Source organism: Haemaphysalis longicornis, unplaced genomic scaffold, assembly GCF_048455015.1.
Source record: "Haemaphysalis longicornis isolate Haplotype H1 unplaced genomic scaffold, Haemaphysalis longicornis Haplotype H1 scaffold_803, whole genome shotgun sequence".
Taxonomy (NCBI): Eukaryota; Metazoa; Arthropoda; class Arachnida; order Ixodida; family Ixodidae; genus Haemaphysalis; species Haemaphysalis longicornis.
Window position 1 is genome coordinate 46,409 of NW_027526447.1, and position 22,118 is coordinate 68,526.

The 22,118-nt window shown below is 52.5% G+C and overlaps 1 protein-coding gene across 1 annotated transcript in view; it reads left to right on the forward strand.

Annotated features, from left to right (window-relative positions):
• The window catches only part of LOC144150927 (cytochrome P450 3A24-like), a gene marked incomplete at its 3' end in the record, with an annotated part of 64,576 nt that overhangs the window by 37,852 nt on the left and 4,606 nt on the right, over positions 1–22,118 (forward strand). The window contains exons 2-4 of the mRNA XM_077682220.1: positions 10,246–10,342; positions 11,336–11,388; positions 18,714–18,810. Coding sequence (XP_077538346.1) covers positions 10,246–10,342; positions 11,336–11,388; positions 18,714–18,810 — 247 coding nt within the window. The remainder of the gene's footprint in view (positions 1–10,245; positions 10,343–11,335; positions 11,389–18,713; positions 18,811–22,118) is intronic.

The window sequence follows — 22,118 nt, forward strand, 5'->3', positions numbered from 1 at the left end:
TTTTTTAGATCGGGGAGGCCCACCCCGACTGGGGAAACCAAAACCACTGACAAGGATGCTGTCCAAGGAGGGCCAGCTGCCTGTACAGCATGGGCACAAGCGTGGAGACCCAAAACAAGGTACAGGGGTGATGCACCATACCCAAAAAAGGCCGGTAAACAAAACCCAGCAGAGACGGAAAAGCGGGACAAATCAGCACCAAATGGAGCTGGTTCAGCTCATCGCACAGTCCCTGGAAAGCATCCTAGCCAAGAAATGGCCCACCCAGTAGGAGACACCTGCAACAACACCGATGGCCGAGGGAGCCCACCACCGCCACCGCCATCTCTTCAGCAGGCCACAGCCACCACCGTGAAGCCCCCAACCCAACAGACCAGATACATCCCGCAGAGGGAGGGAGCACCTCCTACTGACCCCCGGAAAAGTGCCCAACAAAAAAGGAAGCGTTCCTGTCGACACCGCACAAAGTGGGCAGGAACGGTAAACATCGGCTTCCTAAACCTGCACGGGGCAAGGAAAGCTTCAAAGTGGGAAGAGCTGTATGCAACTCTTGACCGGGAGGCCATTGCAATCTATGCAGTAACTGAGACGCACCTTCGGGGCTCTGAGGAACCGCCGATACATGGAAGTTGGCATTGGGCGGGTTGCAACCGGGAAGCTGACTGCAGAGGTGGTGGGGTGGGCGTGCTGTGGCGACACGGTGATGCATGGGCGAGATTGGAAGGATCGTGCCGGGAACATCTCTGGATCACCGGAAACATCTTTGGTAAGCCCACGATCATCGGTGTTGTGTACCTAGCTGTCACCCAAGGGCCACACGACGGCAACTGCAGCATACTGCAATGCATAGAACAGGATGTGGCACGGTGGGGAACCAACAAACAAGTGCTCCTGATGGGAGACTTCAATGGGCACATTCAGGCCATCGATGGGTTCCAGGACTATAATGGTAACCTTATGGTTGGCCTGACTGAGAAGCTCTCTCTTGAGATAGCCAACCTGCGAGGAGACTGTGAAGGTGACTTTACGTGGTGTGCTCGCAACAGTCGTAGCTGCATTGACTACGCACTGATATCGTCCTCACTGGCAGCACACATCAGACAGGTCCACATCGATGAAGGCGGCCTCTTCAGCCTGGGGAGTGACCACAATCGCATCAAGCTGTCACTCTCATCGCCCCACCAAAAACATGTGCGACAGCCTCGAAAACCTGCAAAGCGCTATCTGCCGGCACCTGCATACAAAACAGTTGCCAGCGAATTCGAGTGCAGCCCCATCCACGCAGGGAAGGCAACGTACTCGGAGTTTGTCGATGAGCTCAAGAGAATCATGCGCAAGCACGAGGTTCGCACAGGCTCTCGTGGAGGCCCTCAGCGAAAGCGGTGGTGGGACAGGGAAATCAAAGAGGCCCTTGAAAAGCGGCGTGCGGCGAACCGGGCACACAGGCATGCAGTGAAAAATCTCACAGCCAGTGAATGCCTCCTAGCCTGGGAAGAGTATCTGCGCTGCAAACGAGCAGTGCAACAGCTGGTCCAATGCAAAATCGCAGAAAACGACCAAAGGCAACTGGAGGAGATCACTGCAGCAGGCCGCAACAGCACCCGGAAGTTTTGGACCTATGTTTCCTCACTCGACCGCAAATCGCCACTGCCAAAGCTCCGAGATGAAATGACAGGCGACACAGTGCTTGATATACGTCGGCACCTCCAATCGCATCTTGAGAGAATCTTTGACCATACACCCAACCAAGGTGACGTCCAGCACAAAGCCAGCCCGGTAGGAGAGCCGCCAAGTGAACAGGACTCGTACATGGCTGACTGCCAATGGGAAGTGACACCGCTGGCTCTCAAACGTGCTCTTGCTCGCATTGGGGCTCACACGGCAAGCGGACTCGATGGCATCCCTGCGGAACTGGTCAAGTGTCTGGGGGAAGTGGCGCAAGCACACCTTGCAGCAATCCTCACCGGCATAATCCACGGCGACCCCATCCCAGAGGCATGGCTACTGGGAAAAGTGTCATTAATACCAAAGAAAGGCGGTGACAGCAGCCTTCTCAGGGATCACAGGCCACTCACAGTCACCAGCGTACTGTATAGGCTTTTTGCCCAAGTGCTTAAGGCCTGGATGAGCGCGTGGGCGGAGCAAAGTGGTCACCTGACGGAGCTGCAAAATGGATTTAGACGGGGTCGTCGGGCGGAGGACAACCTGTTTGTACTCTCCCAGTGCATAGACATTGCACGGAAAGAATCCCGCGGCCTGGTGACATGCTTTCTCGACGTCACTAAGGCATATGACAATGTCCCACACGGCCGTATGCTGCGGCACATGAGCGACCTGGCTATGCCATCCAAATGGATTGACCTTCTGCGGCGCTTATACACCAGCAACAAGGCAGTGGCATGCTTCGGAGAGGTCCACACGGAGCCAGTGGCAATACACCGGGGACTGAAGCAGGGGTGCCCGCTCTCCCCGCTGCTATACATGCTGTATGTAGCGGGGCTAGAGAAAGCCCTTATTTCGTCGGGACTTGGTTTCACGCTGCCCTATTCTGAAGATGGACTCCCGCAAATGTGGACACTACCGGGGCTGGTCTTCGCCGATGACCTTGTCCTGCTCGCTGGAAGTGTGGCTGAGCTACAGGGACTTGTCACCGCCTCGGCTGAGCATCTGTCAACACTGGGACTGGCCTTCAACACGCGCAAGTCAGCGGTCCTGTGCTTCTCCGACCCAGAGGACAAAGCTCGCATTGTGCTGCTGCCTGGCGGGGAAGAAGTTCCACCGATGCACAGCTATTGTTACCTTGGCATCACTTTCAACACCACTGGCGACAAGTATGCTACACACGAGGCTTTACTGAAAGAAAGGTCGAGACGCGCTAGCTGTATCCTGCGCAGACGGTGCTTATGGGGGTGCAACCGATACCTGTTGGTCCGCGACCTGTGGAAGTCGGTGCACGTCCCATGTCTCACCTTTGCGAACGCTGTGGTGTGTGTGTCGGCGCCAACACGGGGGTGGCTCGAGCGTGGTCAGCGAGAGGTGGGCCGCCTTGCCTTGGGCTGCCATGGCCGAGTGGCTGTGGAGGCCATACAGGGTGACTTGGGATGGTCAACATTTGAGGCTCGCGAGGCCACCAGCAAAATTGCATTCGAAGAGCGACTCCGAGTCATGAACGACGAACGCTGGGCGCGGCGACTTTTCCGCTACATGGCATTCAAGGGTGTTCGCACACAGTGGTGCAACCGCCTCTACCACCTCCGTCGAAAATTCGGCTTCACTACAAGCCCGATCGAGGTGGGCCCGCCGCACAAGATCACGGAGAAGGTGCGCTCCAGGGTGAAAGAAGAGGAACGCGCTCACTGGCAGACCACAATGCACCAAAAGTCTACCCTGGAACTGTACCGCAACCACAGGCAAGATATAGGCCGGATGCGTGTCTACGACAACAGCAGCGGCAGCACACTCCTCTTCGAGGCCCGTGCGGGGGCACTGCGCACGCTGCTGTACTGCCGGCACTACGACAGCACACCATAGGTTCAAGCAGCAAAGTGCAGGGCATGCGGCGACCACGAGGAAAGCATGGAGCACCTGGTGCTGCACTGCCACAAGCTGCGCCCACCCGCCAGAGTCAACGCCACTATACAAGAGGCGCTAGGGTTCGAGGACGGCGTCGACAATGCCATGGACGTACACACGACGAAAGAGTGACTGCAACTCTGGCAGCGATCGGTTCGGCTGGGTGCGGCTGTGGTGACGGTGCAGTGAACACACGAGTGAACTGCAGTGAATGGTGACAGTGCAGTGGACGTACATACGCATGCAGTGTACCATATGCACAAGACTGCAGGAAAACTGCTACCTTTAGCTTTCTCGCTGGTGGGGACGGTGCAATGACTTTAGGCATTCAGCCGGTTTTTTTTTGTTTTTTTTCCTTTTATATGTATTTTGTTAACTTTTTCACCTGGCTTGGACATTTCGGTGTCTGCCCGATACAAAGGGTTTCTGGCCACAACGATCATCATCATCATCATCACGACCATCGTGAGCGAGAAGCAGCGTTTCCCGCGAAATGCGGGAGAACTGGAGCAGCTCGAAGAACGTGCGAGGGAGCTGGACAAGCAGCGCACGAGTACAATCAGCGCCATCAGCTACATCAACGAACGAAACCGCCTGAAGAATATTGTGGAGATTGAGCGTGCGATCTTCGAGGAGGCGAAGCTTAAAGGAGTACTGACACGAAATTTCAAAGCTGAGATAACAAAGTAAAATGCTTCCTTTTTATCAGGAGATATCTCCCAGCAAGCTTCAACAGCAAACGTTCGGCGTAACATATTTTAAATTAATTTTAATCTTCGCCCGCACGAGAAAGCCCAGAGCGGGCCGACATGACAACATCTGCTACTTGCCCAAAACTGCCGACGTCGAGTCTCCCGTGACGTAGCCGACGCGCTGGCTGTGGTTGGCGCGCGCTGCTCCGGAGTGTGTACACGTCATGGTTTTGGGACTGACGTCATACTGCCCGGGCACGTGGGGACGGTGAAGACTTCGGCCGGTCTGGACACGCGTGTGCGCCCGCCTGCGCGCGCGTCCAGACCGGCAGCGGTAGGGCAAGAATGGTGGCGTCACGTGATACCTCCTATCATGGCGGCCGCTCGGCGCTCGTTTCGTCGAAACCGAAACTGACACGAATAAGCGACGCCGTAAATGAATGTTTACGCTGCGCTGGACCGTCTAATGTGTCATTCTATGATTAGTGGGCTGGTAGGCACGCATAGCAGCGAAAAAAACGTAACACGAAAATTTTGTGTCAGTACTCCTTTAACAAGGAGAAGCCGGATGACCCATTCATGAGACGGAAGTGCGCGCCAAGCCTGGTCACGAAGATCTGGGGTGCCGACGTGAAGCCGGCTCCGGTTGCGTTGCCCCCCAAGATGAAGCAGGAGGAACCGGTGGTCAGTAGTCTGCCCGTGATGGAAGCACTTTTAACCGGCAAGCGCACTGTGGGACTACCACCACGAACTGCCGACTGTATGCCTAGCTCCGCCGCGCATGACTTGCGACGAAGGGTGAAGTACAGAGATGAGCTTCTGCGCCGACTATGGAAGTGTTGGAAGGAAGAATAGTTGGTTTTTCTACGCTCCGCTTATCACTGCATGCCTTCGTCATCATCCCGACTATGTGTTGGCGACGTGGTAATTGTCAAGGACGACAACGTGCCGGCGCTGCAATCGAAGCTCGGCAGAAGGGTTGAGGCGTTTACTGGTAGGGACGGCATCGACAGATACTTTACAGTCACCTTCCCAAACGGTCAACAAGTACGGCGGGCTGCTCAGCGGCCCCTTGGAGGCGGACGACGACTCCGCGGGCCCGGGAGGATGTTGAATTTCCCGCGGGAAAGCAGTGGCGGGAAGCAACCCATGCGCCTCGCAGCTCAACCAGAGAAGAGGACGAAGAGGGCTGGCAGCGGGGTATGCGCGTAAGCACGCAATAAAAAAAGGACAAGAACCAGGAGGTGTTCTATCACGTAAAGCGGGTGTCGGTCTCTTCGCTGTCTCTACAAATCTAATAAATCTAGAAATATGCTCCGAATTTGTCGACATTGTTCAGCAAAAAGGTTTTATATTTCAAAGCACGGAAAAACACTACATGAGCTTTGAAACCTGCGCCCAATCGCCTTGACATCGCTATGCAAGCTGGTAGAGCGAATGCTGCCACATGTCTTCCGCGGTGGCTTGACACTTTACAGGGGTACTACCCGGCGCTAATCGGATTCAGGTCTCATCTTGGCATCCAGGATGGGTTGGAATACCTGTCATCTATGGTTTCGGTGGGACATCGTTCTTGCTGTGTGAGGACCGTGTTAGCTACGGACATTTACAAAGCGTATGATAACGTTACTCACGCTATCATATTACAGGTACTAAGCTGTCGCAGCCTCCCATAAAAGTCTTTGACTTTGTCCGATACGTTTACACCACTTTTTCTATGCCCATAAACGATGGAAGTTTTCGCTTCTTTACACCAGTTCGTGCCGTACCAAAAGGATCTGTTCCGTCTCCGCTACTTATTAACATCGCCTCGTTGGCTCTAGCCTGGCATCTTGCCACTATCAAAGACCTGTATTTCTTCATGTACGCTTGTGGCCTTACGGTATGAACGGTCCATCGAGACCTGTCACGACAAGTCGAGTGGGTCCAGCAGGCGTTAACAGATTGCCAGAAATGGTGTGAGTATGCAGGCCTCACCCTTTCTCAAGAGAAGCCTGCTGCACTTCCGGCGGCCAATGCTTTGGCTGCAGCCCCATTGCAGTGTCTCCAAGTACACTGCAGCTGAATGTAACCGTCATTCACGTTGTTGGTCACCTCCGGGTTCCGGACTTAAAAATATCGCCATCCCAACTGCTCGACAGAAAGCCAGAAAACTGACCAACCTTGTTTTCCGCGTCTTTCGGAAGTCCGGCGGGCCCTGCTGGAGGATCATCCGTCTCCTACTGCGCTCCGTACTACAGCCAAGGTTCGCGTACCAGGCGCAGTTTGATCCCATGGCGCAAGCGAACTGGGACTGGCTTGAGATAATTAGCAGGTCCGCCATGCACACCATTACTGGCCTCCCCCGCCTAACACCAATTCCACAGCTACAAGGAGAAGCCCAGCTAAGCACGCTAGATGAAATCATTAATCATCGTCATTCCGCACGCCTGATGAAACGTCGGATAATTCCATCATCTCTCGTCGCGTTGCGGAATCTCTCGCCGCGTATTTGGGCCAGCCGCCTGACACGATGTCAGCCTTTTCTGCCGCTGGGCCGCCCTGGCTATACCACCAGCTGACGGACAACAAGCCTCTGGCAAGGCTACATGCCCTAACCTTTGGCATTCATCAGCCGCCGGACGAAGTCCTTTACGTCCCTGACTGGGCGCCTGCGACACAACCCCAGGTTGTCTACGCTTTCGTGGACGCCGGAGCACACGACTTTTTCGTAACCACGGCCTTGACATGTCCTTCTCGCACTGCCTTAAAGCGCGAGACACATGGACGACTGGTGCACGCGATCCGCATGCGACTGATCGTTACGATTGATCGTTAGGACCGGTTTTGGCGTCGTTCGCTGGTCGGAGGAGGCTCACGACGTGCGACTGGCAAGCCAGATGCAGTCGCGCCATCGTTGCGATCGTCGTGAGGCCACAGCCAATGAGAACCCGCTGAGCCCCAACCGCCCGCAACCGGCTTGCGTTGCTCGGGTCGGCTCGGTTGATGGAACTTTAGGCTTAGCATCCTGGCGGATATTTGATCGCAGCCATCTGTGCAACTGCGAATGACAATCCGTAACACAACTTTGCACCACACTATCATCCCCTTTCTCGCATGTGGAACTTCATTTCAGCTATAACTGCCGTTTGAGCGATCGGCGACCAAGACATCTGCGTAGCCTGTTTCAATGCTTCCGCGCAGGTAGCGCCACCTCTCGGCCGCTGGGTGCACCGCGCGCCGCGGCGACTGGTCGGCCCGCCGAACTTCCGCGACCGGTCAGCGTAGGCTTAGCATCGCGGCAGATATCTGATCGCCGCTTTTAAAATAAGCCCTGATAACAATCCCTAGCACAATTTTTCACCACACTAACACCAACTTTCTCGCATGTGGAACTTCTTTTTAGCGATAAGATTGATTCGAAAGAGCAGCGACAAGCGGTTGATACCGTGGTCTGCGCCAGTTCGAGCCGCTGAGTGTGCCGAGCTGGCAGGCGCGGCCGGCGTGTGCGCGGACTGTTTCCGAAAGCGGAAAACGCTTCACGATTGCTTGCTTTCCCCATTTCTTGCGAACGACGAGCTGAACCTACAAATTCAGCTCAGCGATCGTCGTAGTTGACCATGGAGCAAAAACAGTGGGCGAATCGGCGCCGACGACGCGTCGCACGCGCGGGTCGGGCCATGTGTCTTAAATTCACGCGTACGAATAGTCGCGGCGACAGTCGTAACGATCAGTCGCATGCGATTCGCATGCACCAGTCGTCCATGTATCTCGCGCTTAAACCAAAGGTGCGCGTACGAGACCCTCCGTGCTCTACCTAGCCAGGTGGCTGAACTTACTGCCATACGGGATGGTATCCATGCGTTTGCGAGGGCAGTGACTAGTGGGGTGAAGCTGAACATTTTTACTGACTCTACGGCAACTATTCAAGATTTCCGTCGCGTTGCGCGCTGTGCAAGCCTGACTCCATGCATCCATACAACTATAACCCTTACCCATGCCCTGTCCGTGTTTTGTGGATTCGCCGGTACATGCGTCCTGCCCAAATAGCGGCGGATCGCGCCTGCCACCGTAGACACCTTCCGCGGCCACCACCACTTCTTCCGGTATGTACCGTATAACTGTTGGTGGAAAAGGAGAATGTTCACCTCACCACGCGTACTCTTTTACCCCGTCGAATGGACCTCCCCAATATGAGCTCGCTCGCTGGGAGGTGGTCCTGCTGTGGAGGCCTCGACGTTATACCTAGCAGTTACCCACGCTTCGCCTGCCCAGTGTCACGCTCCGTTTGCCAATACTTGCCTCTTTTAAGTTCTTGCTGCGTCAGAAGCTGACGCTGAGCACTGACTGTGGACCTTCCCAAAGCAACGACTTCGAGGCCCAGGGCTCCATCCTGGGAGACGTCCCGATTTTTAGGGTTGGATATGGGGGCCGCAGTACCGGTGTACTCTTGCACTTGTGCGCGACACAGGTGCAATGTTGTATATTTGAACACTTTATCTAATGCCGGAGGGCATGCCATAAAAAAATGTGCGGTCTGTTCAAGACTCCATTCGATATTCCAGCTGCAGCGGCCCTTTACACCAGGCAAAGCTGCTAGGACCTGAGATGGGCCGTTCCTTCTCCCACTGCTCATAGAGAGTGTGCGGTATTCCATTGATCTGAAAGTTTGAGAAGCAGTCCTATACCATGTACTACTGGATGCCCGAGGGATCGCAGAAGTTGCAAAGCGAGGACAACTGTGTAGGGTAGGGAGTGAGTGGCCCGGAAGTTGGCTGCTGGAAGCACTGCGACAAACTCCAGGGAACTCTGTAGGGAACATGCTAAGTAACACCGCACCCACCAGGCGCCTCCACGATCAATCGGCGAACAGCACAGTGAGTGGGCGTTTTGTTGGAGTTAGGTGTTGCCGCTACCTCTGGCGTGACGTGGCAGCATTTGTAGCATTTGCAGAAAGGGCGTCGGCTTGATAGATTTCTCTGTTAACAAAACTAGGCTTCCATCTTACAATGTAAATCACAAAGACTTTTCTTGTGGAGGCAAAACAGAAAAATGGAAACTTTTTCTCGGACAAGACATGTACACGCCGGACTTGTGGCGGGTGGCTGTAGCAGTGTTCCTCTGGAAACGCGTATCACTGCTCCTTCGAAAACAGTAGGCACTGCCGTTTCGCTAACTATTCGCCAACAACACTTCATATGCTTTTCACGAATATATTTTGCCGCTTGCAACTGTTTTCAGACGGGCAGGGTAAAAACGAATCCCGTGACTTTGGAGAAGACGTCTACAAGGCTGGTGTGAGCCTTCATGGGTTTACGCCGTTTCCTCAAAAGTTGCAAATTTCCTGGAATAAGAGCCTCTAATGAGCTTGGAAAGTACTTGTACGTAAAGTTGCACAGGCGGGTTTTTAATATGCGTTTTTAACGTCTTTCGGCGTTAATGCTTCGAGAACCATCGAATCAGATCTAGAACATCGATTATCAAAGACGAACGCTCTGTTCGGGTGTCGAAAGGTTGATGCACTGTTCGTGTGAAATATGATAGCCTGTGTGGCATACAAAAGGAACAGACGGAGAAGCGCGTTTCCCTTGTAACTTAGCTAAGACAGCTTGGCGGGGCCATACGCTGGCGACAACACAAAAGTAAACAAAACAGAAGGCGTTGCTCGCGCCAATATGCTTATAATCATTGCATTAGCTAATGTAGTTATACCGCAACGTCCTATTTATTCTTGTTTGTACTGCCAACTACTCCATTAATTCATTGAATATTTCTGGGAGCAAAGCTAGCCTCCACTCCGCTCTGTTTTGAATTCAGTGGTTTCGAAGTCTTTGCAAGTGTGGCATATTCGTTCGGCAGCATGTGTGCTTCATTAAACATGTGGCCGAAGGTAAAAAGCGGTATGAAATGAGTGCGAGTAGACGCCATTGAGATCAGCGTGGTTAGCAATTGCTTCTTTATGTTCACTGTGTAAAGTCTTCGCTCTCATTTTGCTATCTAGGTATGCCGCAAGAAATCGGAACTACTGGAGAGACCAAAAGGTTGTTCACGAGACGTTTTCACTCATATTCGGTCCAGCGAAACGATTACTGTCAAAGGTAAGTATCGCTCATACTAAAGTCTCTTTGCATTCGCTGGAAGACAAAACTGCACGGAAAGTTTCAGGATTTCGCAATCCTGTGCAAATTTGTGTTGGAAAATTTAAGTCATAGCGCGTACAGACAAGGACGTAAGAGAGGGCGGACGCCACCTAGAGCTCACTTCCGACTGGTTTTACTGTACAGCCACTTACATGTGCGTGGTCACATCATCATCATGCTCTCACGGCGAACGCTGACGGGTTGAAGCTACACGAAGATATATGGACTCAGTATCGGGCATACTAAGCGATGGCACAGCCACGCAATACGACCCTGGTCATGAAGTCAAATCGGCCTCAATTATATTTCTGTGCTGCCTAGTGCAGCCGTGCTCCCTAGTCTGAATCGTGCCCAGATAGAGACAGGGAGTGGAATGCTCCCTGTCTCGCTCTGGGCATGATTCAGACTAGGGAGCACAGCTGAAGTCGTGGCAGTGATGAGAAGAAAGACGATCTCGAAAGTTGTTTCTTTAACGTTAACAAGTCGGTAATATATTGGCCAGATACAACAGCCTAATTTTGCACATCCCCCTGACTGTACATGCTGCAAAATAACCCCCGCCGACGAGGGTGGTTTTTATGCTGCCGTAGCGCCAACAGGAACCATCAGATACCTTTAGAAGGAAACAAGCACGCACCTGGCGCCATTTTACGCCATTATATTAGATTATAACTATCTTTACGTTTTGGACTGAAATCCTTTACATTATTGAGACACTGAAAGGCGTCCTACTCATGCCATTCGTAGTTAAAAAAAACACGAAAATGCTACGACGCGGAATAAGAACACAGAGCCACGAACCTAACACTGCGTGACCTCACTATACAGTCTGAATCTCTGGTTTAAAGCAAACGCGCTGTGGCATTCTCTCACAATGTAGAAAAATACATCATTTTGTCCTGTACCCACTAAAAGATGACCATTTGTTCTTTTGCTACCCTGATGTTGCAGCCGTCATGCCTGTCTGACCAAGAAAGATACAAAAAGTTTGGGCGCGTCTTTGGGTGAGCCTGCGTATATTTTTGTCACTTGAAGGCTGTCGTGAAACACGGCAAGTGCCAAATACCCATTAATTGCCTAATACCGGTGCCATAAAGTACCAGGGCTGGCTTTTTGTGCGTGAATATAGGCAGCACAGCACTCATACATTTAATGAGAGCAGTGTAGGAGCTCGTGCACACCAAAGTTTTTTTACACCCTTATTGCCTAAAAAAGGTGTAGTATAAGTAGAATAAGGGCGTTGGAAAGTCATTACACCCTTTTTTCTAAGGTTCCAACAACCTCATTTGTAGCTTTACATCCTTTTTGTGTGGCAAAAAGGGTGTTGGCCGACTGCAACACCCTTGAATTTCTGTAAAGTGTTCAAATGGTGTGAATTATGTGCTTCTTCTTCCGGTGTTGCTAAGTTTTTTTAGGTTCTGCGTTGTTCCTGCCAGGCTAAGTAAGCTAAGTGCTCAGGTTTGAAGCCAAGTTCAGCCGGATTTTACATGGCTGTTCCAGTGTCCCCCACACTGACAGCAGATCGAAGAGGGAAGCAAGCTGGGTCGACACCCGGCTCCGCTGTTCCTCCAGCTTTGCTCCACTACTGCAAGCTGCGGCAAATTTTTTGCGTTTTAGTATCCCAAAAATACTATTACCTTTAAAATGGTAGAGTATGCCCCTTGTGCTCACACTCGAACAGGCGCGAAATCAGGTTTCAGTGTTGCACCACCCTATCTGGGGTGGTGCATCCTCTACAGGCTGCGCAGTTTTTTTTTTTGCTTGGTATTTTTTTTTTTGCTAACGGCACCAACCTACCTCAATCTTAAACAGCTCCGCTGGTAATAAATTATGCTGGTTAATATTGTCTTTAACATCATGAGGTACTAAACATCCCCCCGCTTGTAGAAAATGTTCAAGTCCACCTGTGTAAACGGGTATTTATACCCATGTGAGAAAAGGGTGTTGAAATAATGAACGCCTCTCTTGGTGGGTGTTGAAATGTTGTGGAGTAGGTGTTTGGTATTAAAAAAAAGTCTATGAATTTTTGAACATAATGGCCACCACGCGATTAAAATGTTCTTGGAAATACGAATGCTGACTTGTATGTGCCCACATTAAAATTCATAATTCGAAAAGTAGCTCTAAAATATCTGATTTTTGCGACAAGCACACCGACCCTATCAGAGGACTTTCCTCTCCTGGCTGTAAAAGCAAAAATAGCATATATACTTCGAAGGTAACTGTGTAGTCGCTTTGTTAATGCATACAGTTGGATTTCTTGCTCAGTTCATTCGTGGCCCGAGTGTTAGTGGAGCACATTTCATGTGTCTGTATGTCATGCTGCGCGCTCAGCGGATCCACATTGTCATGGGAAGCTGCGCTGCCCACACCGTTATTTTAGGGTGTTAAGCAACCTTACACTTACTTTAGGGTGTTCAGAAGCACACCCTTTTTTCATACTTAGGGCTTTTTTTAGCCAAAACACTTTTTAAAGGTATGAGCCATGGGACATGATTTTTGCACCCTTACGACCAAAAACCTTGTAAAAAAGTTCAGTGTAATACGTAGCGAGGTATGCGGTAGTTTGCACGGGGACCAAATTGTTAAAGAACAATGCCTTCAAGCAGGAAGACGGAATCGAAACATTCCTGGCGCTTAGCTGGACGAAGTATTAAGGACTGCACAAATGAGTGAAGCGCTCTCAAACGAACAAAACGCACAAAAAAGAAGGAAAAACAGTGAACACGTCAGCTGAGCGAGCAGTTCGATTGTGGAGAAACAGACCGCACCGACTAGCCCCTACACAAGCCTCTGTTACCATCTCAGTGGTCAGCTTTTCTCACCCAATGCGCAGCGTCGTTGTCTGCTTGTAGCTCCTTTTGTTGCCCACTAGTATTGAAATTTCGCCGCCTCTATTGCCAGCTCTTTTTTCGCCCACCCTGACTGCAGGCTCGATTCTACAACGCGTACATAACGGCGTGGGTGTCACGGCACCTGTCCAGGAATTTTAAGCTGGCGCGCCGCACGTCCACTTGCATTTCCAAGGCAACGGGCACCGGTCTGCGAAGGCAGGTGTCTCCATTCTGTGGTTCTCTGCTCCGCTACCGCCCGCTCTGGTGACGCAGCGACGCAAGAATGAAATAATGGCGGAACAAATCTCCCCCACATGCCCCAACTATTGCTTCCGCATAAAAAAAAACGAGATGAGAGTTTTACAGGTCAGCCTTCCGACACGGCAGTCGGGCCGTACTGCGTAAAAAAATGGCGCAGCTTGCACTAGTGATGCAAGGCTGGAAAAATAACAGAGCTAGCGGCCCCTCTTCCTTCGTCAGAGACCGGGCTGTTGCACCACACATGGATTTCTGAACTTGCCACTGAAAGTCCCCCATGACTAGCACGCCCGGGTCTCTTTTGTCCGCAGGATTTCACCTCTCTCCCGATGTGGGCCGCGTTAGAACGCGCTAGAACCCGCGCCAACCGGCATCGCGACTCGGCGTCTGTAGCTTGAAGCCCGCGAGAGCGCTTCGCCAAGTTGCGCACTGAGCTCATCGTAGAGAGGTTCGCGTCGAACAAGAGTGAGTGATTTATTGAAATAGACAGTGGCAGAGAAGTTGACTGGGGATATTTTGGACTCATTTGGGAGTCACCTGCATACAACCCAGTCCGGGGAAAGGAGAGAGGTTGAAGGAAAGGGGATAGCTGAGCACAAATGGGACAGATAAAGTAAAAGATAAGGAAGGCGTAAGGCTGCCTGGCAGGCATTGGGTCGAACAAGAGACGGTCGCAGACGCGGCACGCCTGGCCAAACGGCCAAACTTGAGAGATAGAGAGAAACGCGCTTGGAAACCGGCCGTTCGCGCCTCCCACGGACCTGTGGGTTCGGCGTTGCTCGTTCGCGGCGGCTCTGAATTCGGAAGTGGCTTCGCGGACGGTCCGTTTCCTCCCCTGGTCTCTCGCTGGGCGTAGTTGGAGTTCTCAGCTCGGCGCATTCGCTTGGCCGTGGCCTCTTTGGCTCGCTGTGCCAGGTCCCCTCGGCGTCGACGATCGTATTATCGCTAAAGGCGCGTATATACTCCGGCGTTTCTGTCGCACGGGCGCGCGACCACGCGGTCGGCGACGACATGTCGGCGCGACCACGCGTTCGGCGACGACATGTCGGCGAGACCAACGTTAGTAACGTTGTGCCAGACTGCGCAGCCGGTGAGTCCAACACGGCCGGCGCAGCGTAGCCATAGCGTAGCTATGCTAAATAAAAATCCTCCCTGTTCTGTGGCTATGCGTAACTAGATGGTAGCCAGACTGGAGCATGCGCAGAGGGCTTGGCGACTAGCGCGCCGACTGCCGTAAAATTCACGGAAAGGCCATAGTAGCGCGTGGCCTCCCGGCAGCCCATCGCGGAGGCCACGGGTAGCGAGTAAGACGGCGCGCGCACGCCCAGTCTGGGCGGTCCGGCGAGGGTGCCCGGAGAATACGGTGCCAGCGCGTCCGACGGGGTGCGTGCGAAATAAACATGTCATATTTCAACCACGGCCGCTCGATGGAAACTAGTGTCCATCGAGCGGCCGTGTCTCGGCACCCGGGCCGCCCAATTTCGCCGAGCTCTGCTGGATGCGGCGGCGTTATAGGGACCGGGCGGCCGTTGTATGGCACCACCGTCGCTTCAGCGAACAGCGCCGCCCGTGTCGAACCGCTCGTCAGTGGAATGCCTGTGGCGGTCAGCGCAGCCTTATTGTGCATGGCTTTCTTTCGTTCTGCTGCGGTGCGTCTTGCAAAGCCTACATAACCACAAGGACTTTTTTCAGGTCGGTAAATCTTGAGGGTGAATGTGACCTTTACGAGGCATGCCATGCGTGTGATTTACGCCAAAACTCAGTATTTACAAATAGCAGACGATGCTCAATGCGCCAAGCTGGAAGTCAAGCTAGAAGTGAAAGTCCGTTCGTTCATGTAATTTTTTCATGCCTGCATGCAGTGTCGCGTATCGAGGAGTATATTGCAGCTAAATGCTCCCACAAAGCCGGTGTGTGCAACCGATCCAGGAATGCTGCGGCGCTGGCCTTTGGCAGTTAATGACAAAATGGCGTCGACGTCGTGCACAAGCGAAAGACAAAGTTTGGGGTGCCTTCTAAGATTTACCTCAAAACTGAAACAGACGACGCTTCCGTAACTTCATTACCTACGGCTGAAACGTGTTTAATTTCACAGAAATGCTCTTACTACAGTCATCGGGAATCGCTGATAGAATAAATACCGCATGATAGTAGAACGTTATTGCTTGTCGTGGAGAAGCATTGATTTATAAGAATTGCAATGGTTGCTGGCTAGTTGGTAAATGCTTTTTCAATAACGAATTCCTGCGTGGCTGAGGGACGCAAGACAGGAGGGTGCCCGAAGCCTGTACTCAGCTTCACAACTGAATGCTGCGGTTACAAGCTGCCACCTACGCTTGAAAAATCATGCACTCCTCCGTATAACGACGATGATGGTTTATCGCAAAGCTTTCTCGTATGGGTTTCCTTGGTTGCCTTCTGGAGTTAAACTTTGACTAGTTGAGCTTTGAATTTGACCTGCACGCGGTTTGGTCTTTTGATCGCAGCGTCTTTGTTTGACCATTTCCCATTCATTTCGCACGAATAAAGCTTTGCGTTCAACCATCGTAATCATCAGACGAGGGGTTAGATGATTTTGCTGTTTAATTTTGAACTTCCATGCACCCCTCTCCAAATCTCAACTTTTTCCAGCGTGTCGAAAATGTGCCTGTGCTGGAGGACTCGGATTGATGCACCCATATTTGAGGCAACTCATCGCGGATTTTTGGTGTCTTCACAAGGCATTGCACGATTTTTTAAGGTACTCTATAAAGAATACTTAAGCATTAAAAAACACCTGCTGACGTTAACACTGCCACAGTTTTTAACTATCGGTGCCAGCCTTTATTCTACGCAGGTGGTAAAACGGGAAGGGAAGGAGGAATGGTTTGCGGCTTGGGCTGTTGGGTGGTTGAATAACCTTGGCTCTTGAAAAAATGACCACCACAAACGTGGGAGTTCGACTTCGGCTTTCAAGCTCCCATGCTGTCACAGTGTCGTTCACCAAAACCAAAGGCACAAAGTTCACGGCTTCAGAAAGTGTAAACTACCGCAACGTTTCTACGGCTACACGGTAATCCATGTCGTACGCAAGTTCCTTTCTCTTCAAAGCACACGTATCGAGGTATCCCAGCGCTAAGGCTGGCGCGGAAACCTTAGTCATTGAAACCAGTGAAGATAATTTACAGTGGTGGAAATGAATACTAATATTCCTAATAGTTTTATTCCTACTCAGATCGCGTGGAGCCATGAGCGCAGAGCGTTGCAAAAAGCGCTAATGTCAATGTAGCCCATTCCCAACCTTAGAAGCATCCAATAAGTTTGCGTAGCCGTAAGTGCATTTAAGAAGAAATGAATACTAATAATAGTAGTTTTATTCGTAATCAGAACGGGTGGAGCCAAGCGCAAAGCGCTGCAAAAAGCGCTCATGCCATTGCAGCCGATACCCAACCTTAGAAGCGTGCGACAAGTTTACGTAATCGTTACTGGATCTAAAAACCCAACACATCTGTCTAGACTTCGTTTCATCTCACATGTTCGCTCACAACACCACCAAAACATTCAAAGCACCGAAGCAAACACGACAAAAACAACGGGAGGCTGTGTAGTCCAATGCACCGGATCATTCCACTGACGAGGGGAGGGCCGAGTGGTGGCGCCACCCGTTCAGCTGCCCGGTCCCTATAGGACGTTTACAAATAGGAGTCCCCACATTGGCCGACTTAGCGTAGGCGTGCCGCGCGCGCGCGCGCCCGCATCTACGCTACGTTGGAGTATAACCGCGCCTAAGCAGCGTGACGTGATTCCCGGTAAGCGGCTTCCTCCTCGGAAGCGCGGATCTTCTTCGGTCTCCCCATCGGTACGTCTGGCAGACCCCACCGCTACGAACGAGCCTTTATACCTTGTGTTGCGCAGGGACGTCACGGCTTGACTGGTGCTTCTCGGGCTCGGCGGAACCATGCCTAGGCGAGCGAAGCTAATGCACAGTGGCGCCAGGGGTCGCTAGGCAACGCGAGGTGTCATCATCGCTCCGCGAGGGTTTTTAGTGCGACGGAGGGATAACGATCGGCTTAAACAGCTCCACAGGTAAAACTACTGTCACATTACTCTAGTTTTTCCTAGCTAGATCGAATACGCCTTACCCAATAATCTTCACGAACTGGTGTAATGATCTGAACCGACTTTCCTCACGTTGCTACATATATTCTACAAGACCTGTGGAATCTCTAGAGCTTTGGGAACTTGAATACGAACAATAACCTTTTGTACGACCTTGGAAGTTTCTGGGGTGTCTTGCCCTCCCCTACGCACTCCGCCACCAACAGCTAGAGCGCTTTTGCCCCCTTTAGATTAAAAGAACTATTAGTACCTAGCAAGCAAGTAGGTGACTCAGCGGGCAAGACCAGCTCTCAACATCGTGACGCAGCTACCCAACAATGTACAGGTAGAAGCGATCAAGTGAGCGCAACTTGAAAATGATGCTGCACGAAACTGGCCTGGAGAAAAGTTGACACAGGGTTCAATAAAAAGGCACGAAGCAGTGTAAATTCACAGCTTGCGGTGACAAACGCCCGTCTTGTAAATATTGTGCGCCTGCAGTAGACGTCCTGAACACCCAACGTGCGGGTTGCAGGTGTGGATATTAACCCTGATATGAGCGTTTTTCACTCTGTGGGTTTGTGTGCAGGTAAAGAGCCAATACGGAGGCACACTACCGGATCGTGTGTGTATCATCGTGTGCGAGGTGCTTTTCTAGTTCCCGCTCTTTCCAACGGGAATTCAAGGTCCGCCATTTGTGTGTGTGTTTCGTGCTGAAGGTTCCCCGCTAAAAGGTGGAAAGAGGATGTAGCTAATGCCGTTATTGGTTTACGACGCCGTCCAACTCACAAATTATTATTGGGTTGCATTAGTGAAGTTTAGAATATAGTAGACATCTACAATTTCCACATAGAGGCGGTAAGAATCTGCAGACTGCGTATCGCCACGACTTTGTCGCTTTTTGCAATACCAACAAAATTAACCTTCAAGCTTCGGCCAGTTGACGGGAAAAATTAGGTGAACCTGGCGCACATGTTGGTAGCCAAACGCACTGCTGATTGGCTGGACCATTTTGTGCATTTTGCTGCTAATATCAGTTTGGCTGCGTCCTGGCAAAGTTGTCCATGCGGATCTTGTCTTTTTTTCCAATCCTGAATGATACAAGTGATCGCGCTTGTAGAATAAAGGGAAACGTGAAATTGTTCTCCTTGAAATTGCAGAATCTACGAGGGAGGCAAGCCGACATTAGTGGTGGCAGATCCTGAACTTGTGAAGCAAATCTTGGTTAAAGATTTTCCGGCGTTTCCTAACAGAAGGGTAAGATGAATTTCTCGTCCTGATACCGCGGCCGAAAATAAGCGGCATGTTGTGAGGCGAGGTGGCACATGTATGAATAACGCATGTATGACACATATCTGAATGAAAGACAAAGTTTATATATATGGGCTCAAAAGTTCTAAAAAAAGTTCATATTCTCTTAAGTGACGATAGAGAAAATAGCGCCTTTTAATTTATTTATTACCATTTCCCCTCGAAGCCTGAGGTATTAAAGAGGGGGGTGGATACAATGATTGTCATGTAGTAAGAACCCATACCCCCAGGAAGATTGGCCCGAGAAGAAAATGACGAAAGAAACGACGAAGAGGAAGAAGAATTGGCAAGGAGGATTCGGAAGGAACCAATAAAGAAGATACACAGGGTGACCGAAGAGGAGGAGAAGGTTATCTACGACAGCAAATTGGAGCCTCACACGATAGAATGCGAGGTGAAGACGGGGAGAACAAAGTTGGAGCACAGAGAGTGGAACGGGTTCTTTGGAGGAACGGTGGGAAGTTCGGGCCGTGCCTGCACAATGCACCAGCGGCATCGCACCGTTTGGCAGCGGGCTGCCCGGAACCACCGATTACCAGCGGCTTCGCTCCGCTGGCTTCCTGCTGACCGGCGGCATCGCACCGCCGGCGACCCGTCGAGCCGTGCCCCACGACGCACCAGCGGCATCGCACCGTCTGGCAGCGGGCAGCTCGGGACCACCTATGACCAACGGCTTCGCTCCGCTGGCCTCCTGCTGACCGGCGGCATCGCACCGCCGGTGACCCGTCGAGCCGTGCCCCACGACGCACCAGCGGCATCGCACCGTCTGGCAGCGGGCAGCTCGGGACCACCTATGACCAACGGCTTCGCTCCGCTGGCCTCCTGCTGACCGGCGGCATCGCACCGCCGGCGACCCGTCGAGCCGTGCCCCACGACGCACCAGCGGCATCGCACCGTCTGGCAGCGGGCAGCTCGGGACCACCTATGACCAACGGCTTCGCTCCGCTGGCCTCCTGCTGACCGGCGGCATCGCACCGCCGGCGACCCGTCGAGCCGTGCCCCACGACGCACCAGCGGCATCGCACCGTCTGGCAGCGGGCAGCTCGGGACCACCTATGACCAACGGCTTCGCTCCGCTGGCCTCCTGCTGACCGGCGGCATCGCACCGCCGGCGACCCGTCGAGCCGTGCCCCACGACGCACCAGCGGCATCGCACCGTCTGGCAGCGGGCAGCTCGGGACCACCTATGACCAACGGCTTCGCTCCGCTGGCCTCCTGCTGACCGGCGGCATCGCACCGCCGGCGACCCGTCGAGCCGTGCCCCACGACGCACCAGCGGCATCGCACCGTCTGGCAGCGGGCAGCTCGGGACCACCTATGACCAACGGCTTCGCTCCGCTGGCCTCCTGCTGACCGGCGGCATCGCACCGCCGGTGACCCGTCGAGCCGTGCCCCACGACGCACCAGCGGCATCGCACCGTCTGGCAGCGGGCAGCTCGGGACCACCTATGACCAACGGCTTCGCTCCGCTGGCCTCCTGCTGACCGGCGGCATCGCACCGCCGGCGACCCGTCGAGCCGTGCCCCACGACGCACCAGCGGCATCGCACCGTCTGGCAGCGGGCAGCTCGGGACCACCTATGACCAACGGCTTCGCTCCGCTGGCCTCCTGCTGACCGGCGGCATCGCACCGCCGGCGACCCGTCGAGCCGTGCCCCACGACGCACCAGCGGCATCGCACCGTCTGGCAGCGGGCAGCTCGGGACCACCTATGACCAACGGCTTCGCTCCGCTGGCCTCCTGCTGACCGGCGGCATCGCACCGCCGGCGACCCGTCGAGCCGTGCCCCACGACGCACCAGCGGCATCGCACCGTCTGGCAGCGGGCAGCTCGGGACCACCTATGACCAACGGCTTCGCTCCGCTGGCCTCCTGCTGACCGGCGGCATCGCACCGCCGGCGACCCGTCGAGCCGTGCCCCACGACGCACCAGCGGCATCGCACCGTCTGGCAGCGGGCAGCTCGGGACCACCTATGACCAACAGCTTCGCCCTGCTGGCCTCCTGCTGAGCCGCGCTGCTCAGCGAAGCCGAGTCATCGCACAGCGGGCAGCTCCGTACCACGACGCACCAGCACGGGCCATCGCGACGTTCGGCGACGTTGGGTGACGCGTAACCCAACTGGGCCACGTCATCGGCATCGCACCGTGGTACCGGCGGTAGGATGTTTGGATTTGGAATAGACAGTTAATGGGTTATAGTGACTATCTGACTAGATTTTTGGGATAGTATGAGGTTCTGCTTGTTTTTTGTGTATTATATGACATGCTTGTGAGTTTGTTATGATCGCGTTCGGTTGAGTGGTTTTGTGCTGTAAATATATTGTGTTGCCATTGAATGAATCAACTTGAGCGTCATTTTTCGGCCGCGTGAGACGCGTGACAATGATACAAAGAAAATACAATATTTATTACATGAGTACAGGCTTCTTAGGTTCCTGGGTAATACAGTATTAGCTCAGTGGGGTGCGAAAAAGTTGGTGGTCGAAAAAGGTGGATGTTTGTCCGGGAAGGTGCTTCCATTCTTTTGAAATGCGCGGCATGAAGGACTGAAGGCAAGCTCTTGTTTGGAAGGGATGAATTCCAACTTTATTATGGACGTGATCAACTCGAAGACAATGTACTTTGTTGGAAGTATGCGTTCGGTGCGAAAATGAGAATTGTCTTTGAATATTTTACAAAATCGGCATAAGCGATAAAATTGTGGATGGGAGGCAAGAGAAGGAAGGTGCCATGGGTTTTTCATGGACGTTTTCGAACGGCACGATTGTAGTTATGCCGTATGAAGCGAGCAGAGTTATTAGGTAGTAATTCTAAGGAGCTAATTAAGTGATCAGTACCAGAATTCCTTATGGAAGAGGCGTATTCAAATTTACTACGGACTAATGTTTCATGTGACGTTAGTTTCTATGACATAGGTGCGGAAGAGAGATCACGGCGAAGATACCCTAAAGTTCTGTTAGCACTGCTGATAATCGTGCTAATATGAAGTGACCAGGTAGGCAGGAAATAAGGTGAACACCAAGATAGCGGTAAGAAATGACAAGGCGACGTCATGAGCGCTCTCATGTCATGGCGGCCGCCTCGGTGTTCGTTTAGTCGAAACCGAGACTGACATACATAAACGAGCCTGTAAATGATTATTCACGCTGATATCGACAGTATAATGTGCCATTCTATAATTAGTGGGCTGGTAGGCACCCATAGCAGTGGAAAAAACTTAACACGAAAATTTCGTGTCAGTACTCCTTGAAGAAC